General features: G+C 36.4%; 1 protein-coding gene across 1 annotated transcript; it reads right to left on the bottom strand.

Moving 5' to 3' along the window:
- Nucleotides 1–973: 973 nt before the first annotated feature.
- On the bottom strand, nucleotides 974–15,179 carry CSK (chloroplast sensor kinase). The gene is made up of 9 exons (XM_086448003.1): nucleotides 14,678–15,179; nucleotides 13,414–13,584; nucleotides 12,989–13,306; nucleotides 8,482–8,547; nucleotides 8,310–8,378; nucleotides 8,120–8,212; nucleotides 5,052–5,278; nucleotides 1,838–2,111; nucleotides 974–1,535 (listed from the first exon to the last, which is right to left on the bottom strand). The coding sequence occupies exons 1-9, from the start codon at nucleotides 15,113–15,115 to the stop codon at nucleotides 1,272–1,274; spliced, it is 1,920 nt and encodes a 639-aa protein (XP_086304129.1). The 5' UTR covers nucleotides 15,116–15,179; the 3' UTR covers nucleotides 974–1,271.
- Nucleotides 15,180–18,175: the final 2,996 nt, after the last annotated feature.

The following is an 18,175-nucleotide window of genomic DNA, read 5'->3' as shown; positions in this document are numbered from 1 at the left end:
CAATCACACCTGGGTCAGGGCAAGTAATTCTTTGGCCTCGTTGACTTTGATTCAAAAACCCCACACGTTTGCTTCCTACGTACTTCAAAAGGAGACTCCCGTACTTCACGGTAACCCACGCGGCACATGAGCCGCACCAAGACATGGCCGTTCCAATCGGTGAGTTACGGTCAAGTCTTGGAACCCTAACCATCATTTATTTTGAATCTTTGTTTGTATTATTATGAAGAAATTATTTTTCCAATCATAGGAGGGCCAAGTGGGTTTGGACGATTTTGACCAACTGAGAGAGAGAGAGAGAAACACGTAAACTAAATTATAGGTTGAGAGAGAGAGAGCGACTTAGGTGAGAAAGAATGAGTTTCTTGTTATGTGGAAAGGTCTGGTCGTCCGAATAAGTCTCTACAGTTGACCAAGAAAATCAATTAAATGATGATTTTGACAATTTGGTCTTTTTTTTTTGGAATGATTCAGAAACCGATATGTTTGTTACAGTTAGGTGAAAATCACCTTTGAAGAGGTCTCAAATGATAATTAGGTGAAATCCAACTTAACTAAATGTCTAAACATGGAAGAGAGAAACGTTAGTAGAATGGTTGAGAAAAAAAATTAACAGAAAATTAAAATGAACCTATTCGAAAGTATAAAAGATCGAGTGAAAGAGCAAAATGGGTGTAGATAGCAAAATTGCAAGCAAATATAAACACACCTCAATCAACGTAAAGTGTGATTTCAGACAGAATTGGACAGATAAAAACCCCAGTTTTTTTGGTACAAGGCTTTGATGATGATGATAACTCTAGACATGAAGAAGTGAGGAAAAGGCCAAGGTTCGGACTACATTCAACCATTAAGAGTACGTATTTAGCCCACCAATGAGCATCTCCTAATAAAATAATTAGCTCATGTTATAAATTATATAAGCCATTCAACACTAACAAGAGAGAAGTGGCATTATAAAATAATTTTCAGATAAGTTGACAAGAAACATCTGTTTAAGATGCCCTTAAGCACAACTAAGATAACATCATGATGCGTCCAGTTATGATTATTATGCAAAATACAGAATTCAACGCGGATTAAGCCGTAACCAAAGCTATTTACAAATCTTGAAGAGCACAAGCAGCAGTGGAAAAGTATACACTTACAAACAAAAGGGTACATTGAAGATATTGAAATTCTTCTACCACCACCCGATGCTTGACAATTTCAATCTGATAGCAGAGGCCCGCATCTTTCTCTAATGGTGTGACCACTTTCAGTGGATAATCTCAGCTTTTTCCTATATCTTGAGCCAGGCCAGATGGATCAGATGTGGAGGGAAGAGAAGGCAACCAGAGCTCTATACGCGTTCCACCCGCTCCAAGAGCAGCACCTTGAATACGGGGAGATATAACACGAACAACACAACCGTAACTCTCTAAGATCTCACGAGCAACTGTCAGCCCAGCGACAAAGTTCCATGTCATGTTGTCTTCTATCATACCTTCTGAGAAGAGATCAGCTCCAAATGGTGTGAGTGAATGCATCTGTGTCTGCAAGCGAAGAGACCGACAAAATCCATTCATACATAATAAACAAAGTAACGAATTACAACGAATTTAAGGGAATTTTCTTTGAGGATTTTATTGCAAGATGGGATAGGGTTTGTTCTTTGCGTGATAGTTTTCTGTAGCTTGTGTTGTGTTTTGCCTTTTCTTTTTGTTATTTTCTCTTTGTTTGGGTGGGTTCCCTCGACCCCCCTCCTTTTTTCTTTGTTTATCTATAAACTCATCTTTACCGATCAAAAAAAAAATTCGGGCAACAAATGAAGATGAAGAAAATTTGACATTATTACCATGTAGTGCATATCAGGTCCATCATCATCAATTACAACAAGAGTACCACCAGCTGGTGCTCCAGTTGAAATAATTTCAACCTTGCCGCCCACTTGTGTACGCAACAGTGCACCCTCAATTAAGTTGCTCAGTGCCTGGCGCAAAGCAGATTCTTCTACGGAAACTAGTAAAGATCGTGAAAGTTCACTTAGTTCAAGCGTCCGTTGCTGAGTATGAGCTAGAGGTCCAGCAGCACCAACCAAATCTGACAGTACGTCTGATACATTGCATGGTCTGCCTGACAGAAACAAAGAGCATAAGCGAAAGGGAATTTTGGATAAACAAACAGATTAAATGAATAAGTAAACCACGAAAATCCAGATATATTAAATGTTTGCATTTCAGGAATGGAATCCAGGACACTCTGCTAACAAAATATGGGTAAGTGGTGCAAATTTCTGTTGGATTTTGTCCCAAATAACAAGATCCAATAAGAGAAGGGATTAGTATGGGATGGGATCAACAATTGGATAGCCGACTGCATGCTGAAATTTGGTTTTCCAGTAAAATAAGAACTCCCTAGTTATTTGGGGAGTGGTTTTCAGTGTTTCTTTATAAAACGGTGAGGAACGGGCCTTAGGCAACCTCAAGCGTCAATTAGTTTTTAGTGGGTAGAATGGAAATTGTATTACGAAACAAAATACATCAAAAACACAAGATGTCCCTCAAGAGGATATACAAAAGAAACTGGAAGGGCTTTGTGAACAATTGAGTCCCAAATACAAAACCAAAAAACCAAAAGATGAACCTTTACAATCCTTAATAGTAGATGATCACCGAAAGAGTGTAGCCTTAATCTTGAGAATCAAATTCTTCACCACTTCCTCCTCCCTTGAAAAGCCTGGTTAATCATTTCCTTCCTAATACCCCAATAGATCATAAAAGGAAGCATGGCCCAAATAATGCACTCTTTTTTTATACATAAACAAACATAATAAAAAGGGGGGCCCATAATGCTCCTAAGCATAATCCAGTATATGACAAAGCCTTCAAAAAATTAACACCACGCTTCTCTAGACAAACAATGAAGAAGTAGATGATCGGTTAAGTATGCAATTGAGGGATCTGGGTTTTGGAATGGAACTTCCAAACATTTTGGGGCGTTCCAAAAAGGTTCAAGGGATTCAATTGGGGACTAATTGGAGGTTGTGAGTTGAGTGAAGGGGACTAGAGGGCTTAAGAAATAGGATTCTTCGGGTTTAGAGGTCCAGGGAAATTGACCTCACTTGTATTGTGCTCGATCATGGGCACTCATGGATGTAGCCCTTAGCATTTAACTATGTGGCTGGTTGTTTACTCTAGTTCTCTTTATTTTGCTAGCCATATTTTATTTTTGGTATTTTTTGGCAGGTAACCTGGATTGTTGGTAATTTTTTTTGGTAGGAAAGGAACTCTAGTGTTTTTGAAAATAGGGAGAAATAAACAGACGAAATGATCATCTCTATTCTTTTTGGTGTAAAATCTGTAAGGCATTTAGAAGTCTTTTTTTGAGTACCTTTTGGGTAGATGGGAAGGGATTTGTAATATTTCTTTATGATCAAATAACCTTTCGTTTGCCCTTTAGGCTTTTCCCAATATTGTATCTTTCAGATTGGTCATCTCAAACCTCCCCTTTTTTAATGAAATTTATCTTTCACTAGTCAAAAAACAAAAACAAAAAAGTTGCATTGTAATGATTCATTAAACTTAGCTATGGGTCCAAGCCCTAATTTTTTTGGGTATTTTAGAAATACCCCCCTGTTAAATTGGTGATATTAGATTTACCTCCTTGCAAAGTGCAAGATTACATTTACCCCCACTGACTGTAAGTCAACGTTTCGTTTTCTTGATGACTCAATGGTGAAATTTTGTTTTTTTTTTCTTTTTCAAAATGCTCTTCAAATACTTACATTACTAAATAAAAATTTGGAAAAAAACAAAAATCAAATTTCACTGTTAAATCATCAAGAAAAAAAGTTGACTAACGGTTAACAGGGGCTGTTTCTAAAAAACCTTTTCTTTTTAGTGTGAAGCCACTGAATAAGCCTGTTTTAAGTGAGACCAGTAACTCGAATGAGGGTGGGTTTTGAACCCAGGTGGCCATGGCTACGGTTTCAACAACTGGGCTCTTGGTATTATTCTATTTCATGAGGAATTCTATTCCAAAAAATTGGTAACAGAGTGTGGGCCACAGTTCAAACACATGTAAGGTGCTGGGACTGGCCATTTTAGCCCGTGCCACCTAAGAGATCCAAGTAATAACTCCAACTTGATCAAACGATCATAAGCATCTGAGCTATTGCATTCTTTTCGACTCTCAAATAAATAGAATGAAACTTAACAATCATTCGATATAAATAAATAATGAATAGGATGGATTACCGATCATTGACCTTTGGTTTTTCATGCTTTTGATCTCCAAGGTCCTTGGAGAGTACAAACACAAAAAAGTCTAGTAGACAAGAAGATCCAAAAACAAATCCCTTGACCGAAGATATGCTTCTAGTAGAATTCAAAAGGGGAATAGGATTTGGGTAACCGACTTGAATGTATGAGACAAGGCATCGATGATGATGATTTAGATCTCTAAGCTGAGATCCATTGAATTATATGTATATATGAGAAATGTGTGCACAAAAGGTATGAATGTTAAAAGCAAGGCGTTCATGGCACATGCATGGAAGTGGAGTGATTTAACACACTTAAACCATGAAATGAAAGATTTGTCTTTTACTGCCTACAACAATACCTTTTTAAAACAGATACAATCTCAATAGAATTTTTTTTATAAAAAAAAGGTCAAGAGTGTTCTTCCCAACTTCAATAGACAAAACCCAGAAACTCTCGAATTCCGAAAATAAGCAGTAAAATCTGAAAATAGCTAATTTAAACAGGAAAATTCCAATACATCCTACACTAAAAAATTAGATGAACATGTAAAATGTATGTTACTATATTTCGAGCACAAACCAAAATAGTTGCAAATGTTCTTCAGTGCATGATAAAGAAAATAAAAAGTGTCTTATCCTAAAGAGAGCAGTTTCAAGGGAGGAAAAAAGATCATAATTACAGCCCAACTTCCAAAACAGAGTTCTTATCAAGACCATTAGTAAGTGGGTCCACCTAGGTAACAGATATGACAGGTATTTCCATGTAATAGATATACCAACAGCCCATGCAAGGAAAAAAGACTACCTGATATTGTGCTGTTGTAGTGCTGTAAGAGCAAGTGGCGGCATAGGCATCTCTAAATCCTTTGTTGCAGAACTAAGAGGAAGTGACTGACCCAATTTTTGTGTGTTATCAGCATGACTTTCCCTTGAAAAATTATCTGTTAATTGAGACCTCTCTGATTCTGGATAGGCATAAGTTGGTTTATGCATTTTTTTCAATGTTTCCTCATTGTAGTGCACTATGTTAGCCTGGAAAACATTCACATGCGGAAAGATAAGATTAATTTTCTTTTGAACAGAAAACAAAGGAAGAAACAAATAATAAATTGAAGCATTGAATGTTGTAAAATGGATTCAGAAATCCAAGTCCAACAGTTATATCAGAAGGAACATATGATTTTTCAACTAGAATGGCAGATGAAGTATGGGAAAACAATTCAAAAAGAAGGTAACCATCAACATACATTTTAGCAGTAGAATCATGTTCGTCGTATTCAACATTGTACAGATATGGAACTGTTTAAGTAAGCCCGAGAAGGTTCATAAGTACAGATGCCACGGCAACATTAAATCAAGGAGAAAACACTACAAACTCAAAAATGAAACAAAACTAAGAGACTCTGAAAGGGTTATCATCCACAGAACCTTGAGCCAACTGTTCCTAAGACTATTAGGTGAACATGCTGAGCCCACCATATGTAATTTAATCATTCAGTCCATAATGAAATTCTGATTCTTTAACACTGAGCAATACCTTGAATGATCAACATTGTGCTTGGATAATCCCATTAACTCACGCTATGAGGTTGCCCATATAACAATTTCTAAAAGGAAGCAGAAAGATAAATCAGTGTTAAGCTGAATGGCTTAACAGGACAATGCTTTGTGTCACAACCATTAAGGTTGTTTCTCAGCTAAAATCATAGTGAAGTTGGTATTCATGAAAATTTTGGTCAGGGAAAAATTCAGAAAAACGGGGGAAAAGTAGTCAAAAATTCAGGAAAATAAATAAATAAATGTACATAATTAATTATGGAAAATATAAAAATATATAAAACAATGGATTCTATTGCCACACCAACTTTTGTTAACGCCACCCCAATTCATATGTAAATCACTAAAAAATCAGAACACACATTGGGGTGGCGTTAGCAAAAGTTGGTGTGGCAATAGAAGCTCTCATATATAACACATATTAAACAAAATTTCATACAAAACGTAATATACAAATGCATTCTCAAAACATCACAAGTAAGTTGGGACTAAATCACAGATTCTTTGAATTGCAACTTTTTTTAAAAATTGACAATATTTAATACTATGGATAAAAATAAAAATAAAAATGATAACCAGGAAGTTTCATTTTCTATTTGTATCCATTGAGAGAAAGGATTTCTCCTTGATCTTTATTTGAGATATAGATAGTTTCAATTTCCCACAAAGATAGAATTGAATGGAGAGTAAGGATTCATGTTGCCAGCTACAAATAGTTGGGTAGGGCGTTGTAAATGAAGACAATGGCCTAGAGGAAAATAGTTGGTTACAATTCATCAATTATGTAGTTGAACTTACAAAGTGAACTTGACTCTGTGACAAGCCCAAAAACTTCTAAATCACACAGATATCCAAAGGGCTTCTTAGATGTAGATCAGGGACATAAAGCATGGCAACCAGGCCTTAACCAAAATTTCCAACTCAGGAAGGATATGTTCACCGTCAACTTTTAAACTTAGTGAAAAATTGGTCACCTTTGTTCTATTTATTGCCCATCAATCTTAACCATCTCATCATGCCTTTTGTGCCCAGGTCCCAGTTATTTAAGAACTCTTGGATACCAATGCATACTTCTATAGGTCTACTTTTGCATGTACTCCCTTCCTAGTCTCATCAACCAGCTAAAGAGAGAGGTCAGGGTCTGGTCGGGATATGTTCATCGTTGTTTACATGAAAACACATACATTCATGGGGTACATGATGAGATGAGTCAAGGGGGTGATTTTTGGCGACGATCCTCTTTTCACCATGGGTATCATCCACACAAAAAGTCAGTGCTTCTGATATTTGAAGCACATCAGATTTAGGTTCACGTTGATGGTATACTGGATGATCTACAATTTTTCAATTCGCAATTGTTGTTTGACAAAGATAGAAATGTCGAATGAGGTATTTTTTGGGAGGATGATCTCCCTGGTAAACAGATTATCCTCACGGAAAATCAGCACTAGACTCATATCCATGTGGGCACCACAAGGTTATTTCGTTTGAGTAAAAGAAAGTGTCAAATACAAATAAAAATACATATACATACATACATACATACATACATATATATATATATAGGGTAGCATACAGCAGCCAATTTTTTTTTTATGGGAAAGCAGGACTTGAACCCACAACCTCAAAGTTGCTTTGCAATGTGTCAAACCAACTGAGCTATGGGTCTAAGCCCATTCGGCAGCCAAAGTTTTGTCGTGTATGGCTAAAAGTTTCGGAATGGGATGATTTTTTGTGAGGCCCTCACAAAAAATCAGCCCATTCCGAAACTTCTAACTCCATCAAAAGAGGTTTACAAATTAACAGTAAAAATTGACAGTCCACGATTCTTCAACTTGTAAACTGGGGTAAGAAGTTCCAGAATGAGCTGATTTTAGTGAGGAGATCATCCTCACAAAAAAATCAGCTCATTCCAAAACTTTTATCCCATATAGGACAAGACACTTTGGCTGTGTTATCGGCTCTTGAACCCGACCCATATATTTTTTGATCAAGTGTAAAATTGTATTAATAAAAGGAGGTTACAAATGAGAAAACAAAAGGAGGAGACCAAGGTAGCCTCCAATCGAACAAGACAAAGGAAGATAAAAACAACGGAAAGAAAAAGAAGCAAGCAACAACACTATGTATTACACATAGAATCCCATCTAAACACAAAATCGTCAAAAGAAACACCGAAGAAGACATTGCTCAATTTCAACCAAAGGTATAGCAAGCCCATAATCTCCTTATATATAGAGAAAGAGAGAGAAAAAATAGCTCAATAATGGAATAACGAGAAATATTATCAATTAAAAAGCTAGAGAAAGAGAGAACCTTTGTGAGGTAGACAGCATCCTGTAGCTGTTGTAGAGTATCTCTCATACGATCACCTTGCACTAGTATGTCATCGACAATATCGTAAGAGATCTGAACCAAAATATTGACATTATCCTCTAGGAATGACAATACACTTGGACGAAGGAGTTAAATATGAAAAAGTCCCATGTAATTAAAGAACACAAACCTCACTTCTCTTAATATGAACGGATAACATTTTACTCAAAGTCCGGATGCTAGATAGAGGGCCACGTATCTGTCAGCAATTATTGGAGTGAAGAATGACGAGGTCTTATCAAATATTCTACCATTAACGGAAATTCAAGAACTCATTTCAGTTGAATATCAGATTAGCTTACTTGTTCAACCAAATCACTCATTCTGACACTATTTTGCCAATTCGATTGCTGAAGCAACATTGATTTCTGTTAAGAAATGTAAACAAGTTAACTGGAGAACTGGATGATCAAAAGAAAGGAAGAAAGCATTTGCATTGAACCAATTGTCCACAGAAAAACATAACTCTGAGAAGGATAAACAGGGATTTTCAAGGAAAATGCTTTCCTGAAAACCACCACTGATCCCTAATAAATTAGTGTTGATCTCTGGAAAACCTGCATTTTTTTTTTACTTTCATCTCAGCCGCCTATTTGATGGAGAGCCTCAAACGTGTTTCGAAGTTAGAGAATTTAAAGCACAACATCAAACATATGGCTGAGATGGGAAGAAAAGGCTGTAAAAGGGAAAGAGCAAGAGAGGAAATTACTAATTAAACAATATTTGAGGCTCTCTATCAAACGGACGACTGAGATGGAAGGATACTCCAGGATTTTCAAGAAAAATGTCCTCACAGAAAACAGAATCGATCCCTAAGAAATCAATACTACTCTAGACAACCTATGTTTTTTCCTTTCATCTCAGCCGTTTGTTTAATTGAAAGGATAAGAAACTTTGAAGCACAACATAAAAAATATGGCTAAGATGGGAGGAAAAGCCCTAGATTTCTTCTAACATGCCCTTATCCTTTATTTTGGTGAATATTTCACATACCCTCTATGTTCTAAAACTCATGATATGCCGCCTAAACCAGGGTCTTCTATGAGACTATAAAAAAAACCGAAATACTACTTTTTCAATTTTTTCTTAAAGTAAGTGGTGTAGCTCTTGGATAACCTATGACTTTAAGTGGTGTGATAGGATCCTAGATCTTATAGACAATTTTGATCCACTTCAAGGGGGATCTTCCTCCAAATTAATTAATTTATTTTTATTGAATGCTTGCCAAAAAATGTATTACAACCTCCAATATATATATAAAGGAAGGATTTTGACTTAACGTACAAATATTAGACTCCTAATTTAATAAAACTTCCTAAATTAGTAAAATAGAAAGAATTCTAAAATAATAAAATATCTAATTAACAGCTAGACTGTTAAACTACTAAATAACATAGTCGAATATCCTAAATATACTGCTCAAATAATGTATCCTAACATCCATCTCCCCTTCAAAACGACTTGACCTCAAGTCAAAAAAATTTCCAAAGCAACTTTGTCGTTCAGTGTGTCCGCATCGATCTCCAAAAGGAGTAGTTGAGGTTTCTTACAACGACGTCCCAGTTTGAAAAGTTCATTGCAATTTAAACAAAGACCTTTCGATCGCCACTCCGCTTGCTTTGTTGAGGAAAGTCGATTAATAGGGGGAAGCCCAGGAGGTACCTTTGGCTCAAGAGGTGTTGCTCGACACAATGAAGAATCTTGGGTTACCTTAATTGTTTCTTCTTTGCAAATAGCCAAGTTGAATGTTTCAGTTAGTGAACCAGGCCTAAGTAACTGAACTCCAGCACATTTGTCGTCACGTAAGCCCAAGACATAACAACTAATTAAAAATGATTGTGGTAAATTGGTAACCCGATTCACAAGCTTTCCAAATAGGCCTTGAAATTCACAAACCATTTTAGTTTGTTTGACTTTAGATAGCGCCGCACCCGGATCCGCGACCTCCCGAGAGCCAAAGCCAAAGCATGTGGCCCGAGTGAATTGGGTCCATGACATTAACCCAATCAAACAAGTCATCCAACGATACCATGTTATAGCGTCTCCTGTTAAGTAAACCTAGGCCAAGGAACCCATCTATTCATTGGGCAAGTTGTTCAATTGTTGATATTGTTCAGCCCGAAAAATCCAACCTTCCGGATCATCTCCGTCAAACCTTGGAAAATCGATACGAATCGGACGACCATGTATTACTATGCTGCCTTGTTGATTTTCTACTCTTTGTTGTACATTAGCAGGAGCACGTGGCGCTTCCCAAATTGGTGGTTGATCTACAACCAAACATTCTAGGGTGGTTTGAATCGCTCGCATCCCTTCTTTCAACTCGTGAATATCAATGATTATTTGATCAAACCGAGGCTCAAATGAGTCGATTCTCTCATTCAGCTCCTTAGCAGTCACCATCTTTGGCACAAAAATCGTTTGCTCTGATACCAGATGATAGGATCCTAGATCCTATAGACAATTTTGATCCCCTTCAAGGGGGATCTTCCTCCAAATTAATTTATTTATTTTTATTGACTGTTTGCCAAATAACGTATTACATCCTCCAATATATATACATGAAGGATTTTGACTCTTACGTACAAATATTAGACTCCTAATTTAATAAAACTTCCTAAATTAGTAAAATAGAAAGAATCCTAAAATAATAAAATACCTAATTAACAGCTAGACTCTTAAACTACTAAATAACATAGTCGTCTATCCTAAATGCGTCAGTTAGGAACTGTCCTGGTCCTATGTTGATAAGTGAGGGTTGGTACCTAACTTGTAATGAGGCCTTTTGGGTGTAAAAATCCCAGGTACAAAATCATGCAGGCCGTACGGCCCAAAGTGGACAATATCGTTGCAGGGGTGGGGCCCACTTATCACTGTTGGTATTAGAGCCAAGGACGTCTCTCCTTGTTGGGTGGGGTGAGTCGTCATACCCTCATCAGTGTGCCATTGGCTGGACACGTGGCTTTGATGCGTGCATGGCACGTGAGTTTGAGGCACGTGGTATTGGGATGGAACGGCAAGGAGGGGAGTGAAATTTCATCCCACATCGGTTAGGAATTGTCCTGGTCTTGAGTTGATAAGTGAGGGTTGGTACCTAACTTATAACGAGGCCTTTTGGGTGTAAAAAGCCCAAGAACAAAATTGTGCAGGCCGTATGGCCCAAAGCGGACAACATCATTACAAGGGTGGGATCCACTTATCACTGTTTACTACTCCAACAGCTATTGCAAGCTTGAGATAGTGGTTTGATTTCACCCAAACGAGAAATTGTTTGGTGGTTCTCAAAGCTCTTGACCTTAGGTGTTGTTTCTTCTCTTGCCCCAACTCCCAAAACTCGCTCTAAGTTGAGTTAAATTGAAGTTGCAGATTTTCTATTAAAGTAAAAACACGAGAATGAAGATGTTGGGTTTGAGAAGAAGCTGAAATAGAAATTCTGTTTTGTCTCTATTTATTTTGAGTTTTATGTTTTATTATTTAATATCCTACATCACATGGGACCCACTTAGGTTGAGGTGTTAGGATTTTAACACCTCACTAATGACTCGTACTTTTTAGTTGTGACTCCAACACAACTAGTGACACAAACACATTAAACCGATTAAACTTGGAAAAAAAAAAAGTACATAACTATAATATTTCGAAAACCATACGAAGAAAAGCTGAGTTGAGTTTCTAATAACATTTCAAAAAGTAATGATTGAATGAAACATGTTTTTTTTTAAATGATTTAGTTGAATGATGGATAGTGAGAACGAATGTTCTCCACTGTTTGAGCATGTGATAATTGAATCCAATGGTTTTAATGTCATTGACGACGCCACATAAGTTGTGTTTTTGAAGGGGAAATTGAATACATTTGGCTATGCCATGTAAGTCATGTTGCGAGTTGTTCAATGTTCATCACACATGATGCTTGTCTTTTTTTTTTAAGTTAAAAATTATTATGAAGTAAATAATATTATTTATGTGATTCAATAAAAGTTGGAGAATGCCTTCAAAAGTAACTTGTAGCAATGTATTCCAGAAGCGACTAGTTACTCTAGGGCAACACCTGAGACATTTATTCTCCTTGGTGGTATGGGACACCTTGGAGAATAGTATCACTCATGAGACTCGAGAAATTCCTCTCTATTTTACTGAAGAACTTGTATGTAAAAACGGTCTTTGTATAGAGGAGAGATTGTTCAGGGTTCACATTGTATGCTAGATTGGCTTAGACGCGGGAAGTTTCTCCTGGGCTTGTTAGTGATCACTTTAAGTCTACAGTCGTCAAACGAATGACCAACGTAATTGATCCTTGTATAAGGATTTTGGTCAACGGTAAACCTAAACTGGATAAACAGTCACTCAAGTATGATTTGACCGACTAGCCACAAAATCATGAAAGAACAGTGGGGTTCCACACTAGTTAAGTATTGGGACAATCGTGTACATTGATTCTCTTATCGACAACACTGCAATGTTCTCACCCCCTCCCCCTATTCCACCTTCAATGTAGGTGACTTTGAGGATAATGCTTTTAATCAAAATTAGAAAGCCTTCATAAGGTGTTTGGTGAGTATTTTAAGAGTTTTTCTGTGGGTCATTAGGTATAAGTTAAGAAAATTAGAATTAATTGGAATTAATTAAAATATAATTATGATTATTTCTTTATTATTGTAATTTATCATTGTGTTAGGTTCCATCTCACACCTCAAGACTCTAATACAAAATTACAAGGATTTGTGCTGGGATTTTGAGGCGTGACACTTGACTTTGTCACTATGCATCCACACACACAATAAGAAGAGAAAAAAAGTTTAAAGCTACCTGATCCATAACGTATGCCATAGCCAAAGAGCGAGAAATATTAATAACACTTGATCTTTGTTCAGCTGTGAATTGGTTGTATGTTTTCAATAGCTCTTCCTTCAGAGCCTGAATTTCCCACATTTTTTTATCTAAACATGAAGGTAGTTTATAAGATTCCTCCGGACTTGCATGGACAGGAACATCTTTTCCATCTCCTTCTGTATTCTTGCAAGTTTCCAATTCCATCAGTGGAAGCTCAACGACCAAAAATCCTACTATAAATGGATGTTTGACCATAGGGAAAACTACAGCTCTACACTCGGGTATGATTTCCACCTAAAATCCAAAATAAAATTTCGAATTCAATAAGAGTAATAGAAAAAAAAATTAATAATTATATTGTTCAATTTTTTCCAGTACGTCAAGTCAATTAAACAACATACTTCCTGATTTGAAAGGGCAGCTTCGGCTACACGTAATCCTGTTGGAATTCCAAAATTACCAATTAATATCACAATGTCCGCTCTTTCAGCCACATTTGCTCCTGTATAAAAGGTAACTCGCCGAAGTTCTAACTGGTCCATGACATAACTACCGGCAGGTCTTACATAAACCTGCCAAAAAAAATCCAAAATTATTCGCATCCTCCCAAAGGACTAAATGGAAACAAGTGGCCTTTCACTAAAAGAATTTAGTGTACATACTCTAAATTCCAACACAGGTTAGGATTTTGCAACATGATTTGAAACCACATTGTAGTTAAATTAGTCACCAATTGACACAAACCCAACCAAGACACCAAATGATTTCAAAGTTAAATTAGTCATCAACTGATACGAACCCAACCAACACACCAAAAATACCGAGGCCTAGTGCCGACTTTGTGGCAGCTTTCACTTTGGTACCCTTCTTTTCATGGTTTCAAATCTCAATTTGACATCTCATCTCCTTCGTGAACGAGACCAAGCTGTCTCGGACAAGTCATCTCGTCTTGAATGAGATGAGCCATTTAACTTGGTTTGCAATTATATATTAATATGCAAATAATCAAAAAAATTAATAAAATAAGGTAGATTAGAGATGCTAAGTCACAATATTATATTTTTTTTAGATAATAAATATTTAAATCATAAAAAAAAATTATTTTAATAAAAAATATGAAATCCCAGTTGACTAAGCCAAGATTTCAAAATATGCCTGAGTCATCGTAGTTGTCAAACAAGAGACCTTGCGACGTGAGTCACATTCGTCCACGAACTATTCCGAGATGATTCGGAATCTCGGACTAGAATTGAAATCATGCTTCTTTTTTTATCCCCGGATAGCCTTTTTCCACAAGTCAGTCCTTCCAAGGTTTGAACCCAAGATGTGGTGTTGGCTCTATTAACAAATGATACGAACCCAACCAATGCACCAAAAAATCAAGTGTGGGAAGTTAAGCCCATATCCCTTTGGGGTCGTAACATCATCAAGGATCCCCACAAAAATTCCCATTACATAATTATGCTATATCAGTTCTGAGGATTTAGGAATACTAACAATTAAACAATCTTCATAACTATGGACTTCAAAGTTGTAGACTAAATTGAACTTCCATAGTATCAGAATTCTACCCATTAAATAATCAAAATTTTGAAACAGAAATTCTAAAAAATATTCAAAAAATCAACAACAAAATCACAAGCAATAGTGGAGATATCAACAGACCGATAACACGACTTGTTGATCAATAATTCTCCGAAACAAATCCAATTGCTCTAAACATAGTCTCTGGAAATCGTGACTCGGCAATACCAATCCGTTTTTTCCATCTTTCTCGATTCTCTGGACGAATTCGACAGGAGAGTTGGAAGCCTTGCGTATAGCTGCGGCAAGAGCCGAAGCAGAAGGAACCAAACCCCCTTCTTCAGCAAAGCTAACTTGATGGATAATTTCAGTGTGAGGGTTAGGGTTATTGTTTTGGAGGCATTTGGTGTCTTCGAAGGTACTATTAGCGAGGGAAGACGAAGAGGTAGTTAGGGCAGTTGGTTGCTTATGCGTAAAAGCGCTCACTCTGCAAGAATGGTGGAGATGAAGAAGAGATTTGTGAGGGAACCAAAAGAGATGGTAGTTAGAATTAGATAGAGGAATTGCAGAGATCATCATCTTTGCTTTGCTTTGCTCTTTTGGTCAGCCAGATGTGTAATAATAAAGACTGTAAAGCGATCTCAACTGTAGCCTGTAGGGGACTTACATATGGAATTGCTGTACGATCAAATGATTCTAACCATCGGATCGAGGGACTTTTTCTAAATGGAGTCAACTTCTTATTATACTCACTTACTCACTAGAGGTGCAACTTTTGTTCACGAAATCCTAGCCGTTGTTATCTTTAAAATATAATGGTTTAAAATTTAATGATTTATTATCTGTAATATTTCTTTAATCGTTAAAATATATAAACCCATCTTGTTCTAATTGGTTTGATTTAATTATGGGGTCAATTCGATCCGATTCTAAGGTCCATTCAATTTGGTTTTATGGTTCTTACTAGTGGAATCAATCTAAGTCGATTTAGCCACAAACCAAACCATGTTGCGCCCTTAATAATCACAAGTTATCAACCAACTCAAACCTTAAAAAATATGGCTGTGAGATTATCACACCATGATGTATAATGAATAAATATCACACATGATTTTATTTTAAAGTCACACCATATAATAAAATCACTTATGGTGTTTATTCGTAACATAATATTTTTTTGTTTGTTAACGGGAGTATTCGAACTTAGGTTCGACTAGTGGGATCAATCAGGTGAGCCAAGGCATGGACCAAGGCATATGAGTCTCTCCCTTGGGCACGTGCAATGTCTGCACATCACACACACCACGTAAGTGAGGGTACGCCCTTATAAGTATCCTTGAGGAGTTACTGTTCAAATCGGGTATCGAACACACAACCTACAAACTCTCGCCACTTATTCGATTCGAAATTGACATTGGGCCAACCCCTCGAGGTTTATTCATAATATAATAGTGTAGTAATATGATTGCCTAAAAAATATCTATTATTTTTATCATTTGTGGGAAGAAAGATGCACAAGACACTTCCAAAAGAAATCCCTCCCGAAGAACTTAGAGAGGGCTTATCATCGCTGACATCAAGATGAAGTTAAGTGGAGACTTGCTTAAAGTTGAAGACTCTTAGAATTCCAGAGAAGTGTTGCAGGAATGGGACATTCAGACCCTCTTTTTTCACAAGCAAGCCATCCCTTACTGGTGGAAGGCCCATCCGTTTCAGTGGTTTCAATTAAACACTGATGGCTCCTTGCATCCATCCTTTTGGAGGTGAAGGTGCTATTTTAAGAGACTGGAATGGAAACCCTATCAATGCCTTAATGGTAATCATCAAAGCAAGGTTTGTCGCGTTCCATGAGATGCATCCTATCCTATGCGAGCTGAAGTTGGCGACTCTCTTGGCTATTCATCATTTGAGGGTTGTGGCTATTAATTGATTGAAAGGGGAATCCACATTCCCTGGGAGATAGAGGGAGTAGATGCTCAAATTAAGGCACCCATGCCTAATTTTTCTGTTATTGAGTTTGTCTTTGATTTCAGAGAGACCAATAAGACTACTGATCTAACTGCTTCTTGGCCGAGAGAGTTGAGGGAGGTTGTTCTTGAAGTTAATGAGTTCCCTCCTAGTTAATGACATAAATAATGGTTTGGAATCTAATAAAAATCAAATTTAAAAGAATTTCAATTGATGAGTTATTAATCAGTTTTGGAATTATTACACTAAGATCCTATAAGTTGTGGATATTATACCATCAGTTAAGGTTGAAGGTGGTAAAAAATATTGAGAACATTATTCCCAAAATGATATATGAAACTTGAAAAATTACCAAAATGGTTCACTATTCATCGTAATTCTGAAAATGATAATTTATCATTTTCAAAACTAAGTTATTTTACCAAATCATCTTGTAGGAAATTTTTGACATCGATAGAGATTTGAAAACCAAAAAATCATCAACCTCGATCAATAACAAAGTCATCAAGTGACGAAATAAATAAAATCTTGAAAGAAAACATCACTTTACTAAAACAGTTATATTTCTATCTGTTACTTAAACCAGGGATGTATATACCATTTTATAAAAAGATGTTAAAAGGACATTTTCAGTATTAAAACACTGCTCATTTCAAATTTTACTGTTTTAGTAAAATAATTTATTTCGGAAAACAATAAATTACCATTTTCGGAATTGAGATGATGAATGGTACATATTTTGGTAAATTACCCAAAGTGTTTAAAGATAATTAGCTTTAAGAAGAAAATAAAGGTTTTGACTTCAGATTAAAGACAAAGGCATTAAGGTCATTTCCCATTAGTCTATAAGAGAAGGCCAATGTCAAAGAGGCCTGTCATCGTTTCAAAAACACAAGGGCTTATTTCAAATATTCACCAAAACATGGCGGGTATGTCTAAATCACCCAATTTGTAAGATTGAATGTGAATGCCAAATCACCCAATTTGTAATAATTCTAATTTGAAGACCTGATAATGGATGGATAGTAGTCTCAAATACTGTGAAGCTTTCATGATTTTTGTTATCAGTACGAAGCTTTCGTCCTCGAAATTAAACTCCCTATGATACAAAACTTTAAATCAGATATACAAGGAAGAAAGTGAGAATGGATAGAAAGTAGATGAATTACACAAGAGGAAGCAAACTAGACCCCAATCTATGCACACAAATTTGTTTTGATAAGTTCAATTTTATCAATGAGAGGGTGAGAAAACCTAAAAAAACTTACAAAAACTATCTTTCATTACTAATAATATCCCACCTAAACAAAAGATCTCCAGAAAAGATGCCTCTAAACTCCATAAATTGCTTACACCAAAAAAATAACAAACCAAAAATATTGAAGATGAGTTCTTGCAGGGAGCTTTCTTTTCCATCAAACATTTGGCCATTTCTCTCCTTCCATAAATCATCAAACTAAAGCTTTAGTTAGAAACCTATGATGCTGGAATAAACTTCTTAAATCTTCTGACCCCAGAAGTACACATGGTTTCTCAAATCACTGAGTAAAGGCTATATAGCCTAAATGTTGACAACCTTGTCTTAATGGAGACTAGTTTAAGCCTTTTAAGGGATGTGACATAGACAAAGAATACAACACAGATAGGATTTCTCATGGAGTTTAGAACTTC

This window comes from Akebia trifoliata, chromosome 7, assembly GCF_017979445.1.
Source record: "Akebia trifoliata isolate Shusen 1 chromosome 7, ASM1797944v1, whole genome shotgun sequence".
In the NCBI taxonomy this organism is placed as follows: Eukaryota; Viridiplantae; Streptophyta; class Magnoliopsida; order Ranunculales; family Lardizabalaceae; genus Akebia; species Akebia trifoliata.
The sequence above is the reverse complement of the archived record's forward strand: the minus strand, read 5'-3'. Positions and strand labels throughout refer to the sequence as shown.

What these genes read in the sequence shown, in the direction of transcription:
- CSK (XM_086448003.1), bottom strand. Translation starts at nt 15,115, where the DNA reads ATGATGATCTCTGCAATTCCTCTATCTAATTCTAACTACCATCTCTTT. An exon ending in TGAGTGATTTGGTTGAACAA is followed by an intron (nt 8,379 to 8,481) that starts GTAAGCTAATCT and finishes AATTGCTGACAG; the next exon opens with ATACGTGGCCCTCTATCTAG. An exon ending in GACCTGATATGCACTACATG is followed by an intron (nt 1,536 to 1,837) that starts GTAATAATGTCA and finishes CTTCGCTTGCAG; the next exon opens with ACACAGATGCATTCACTCAC.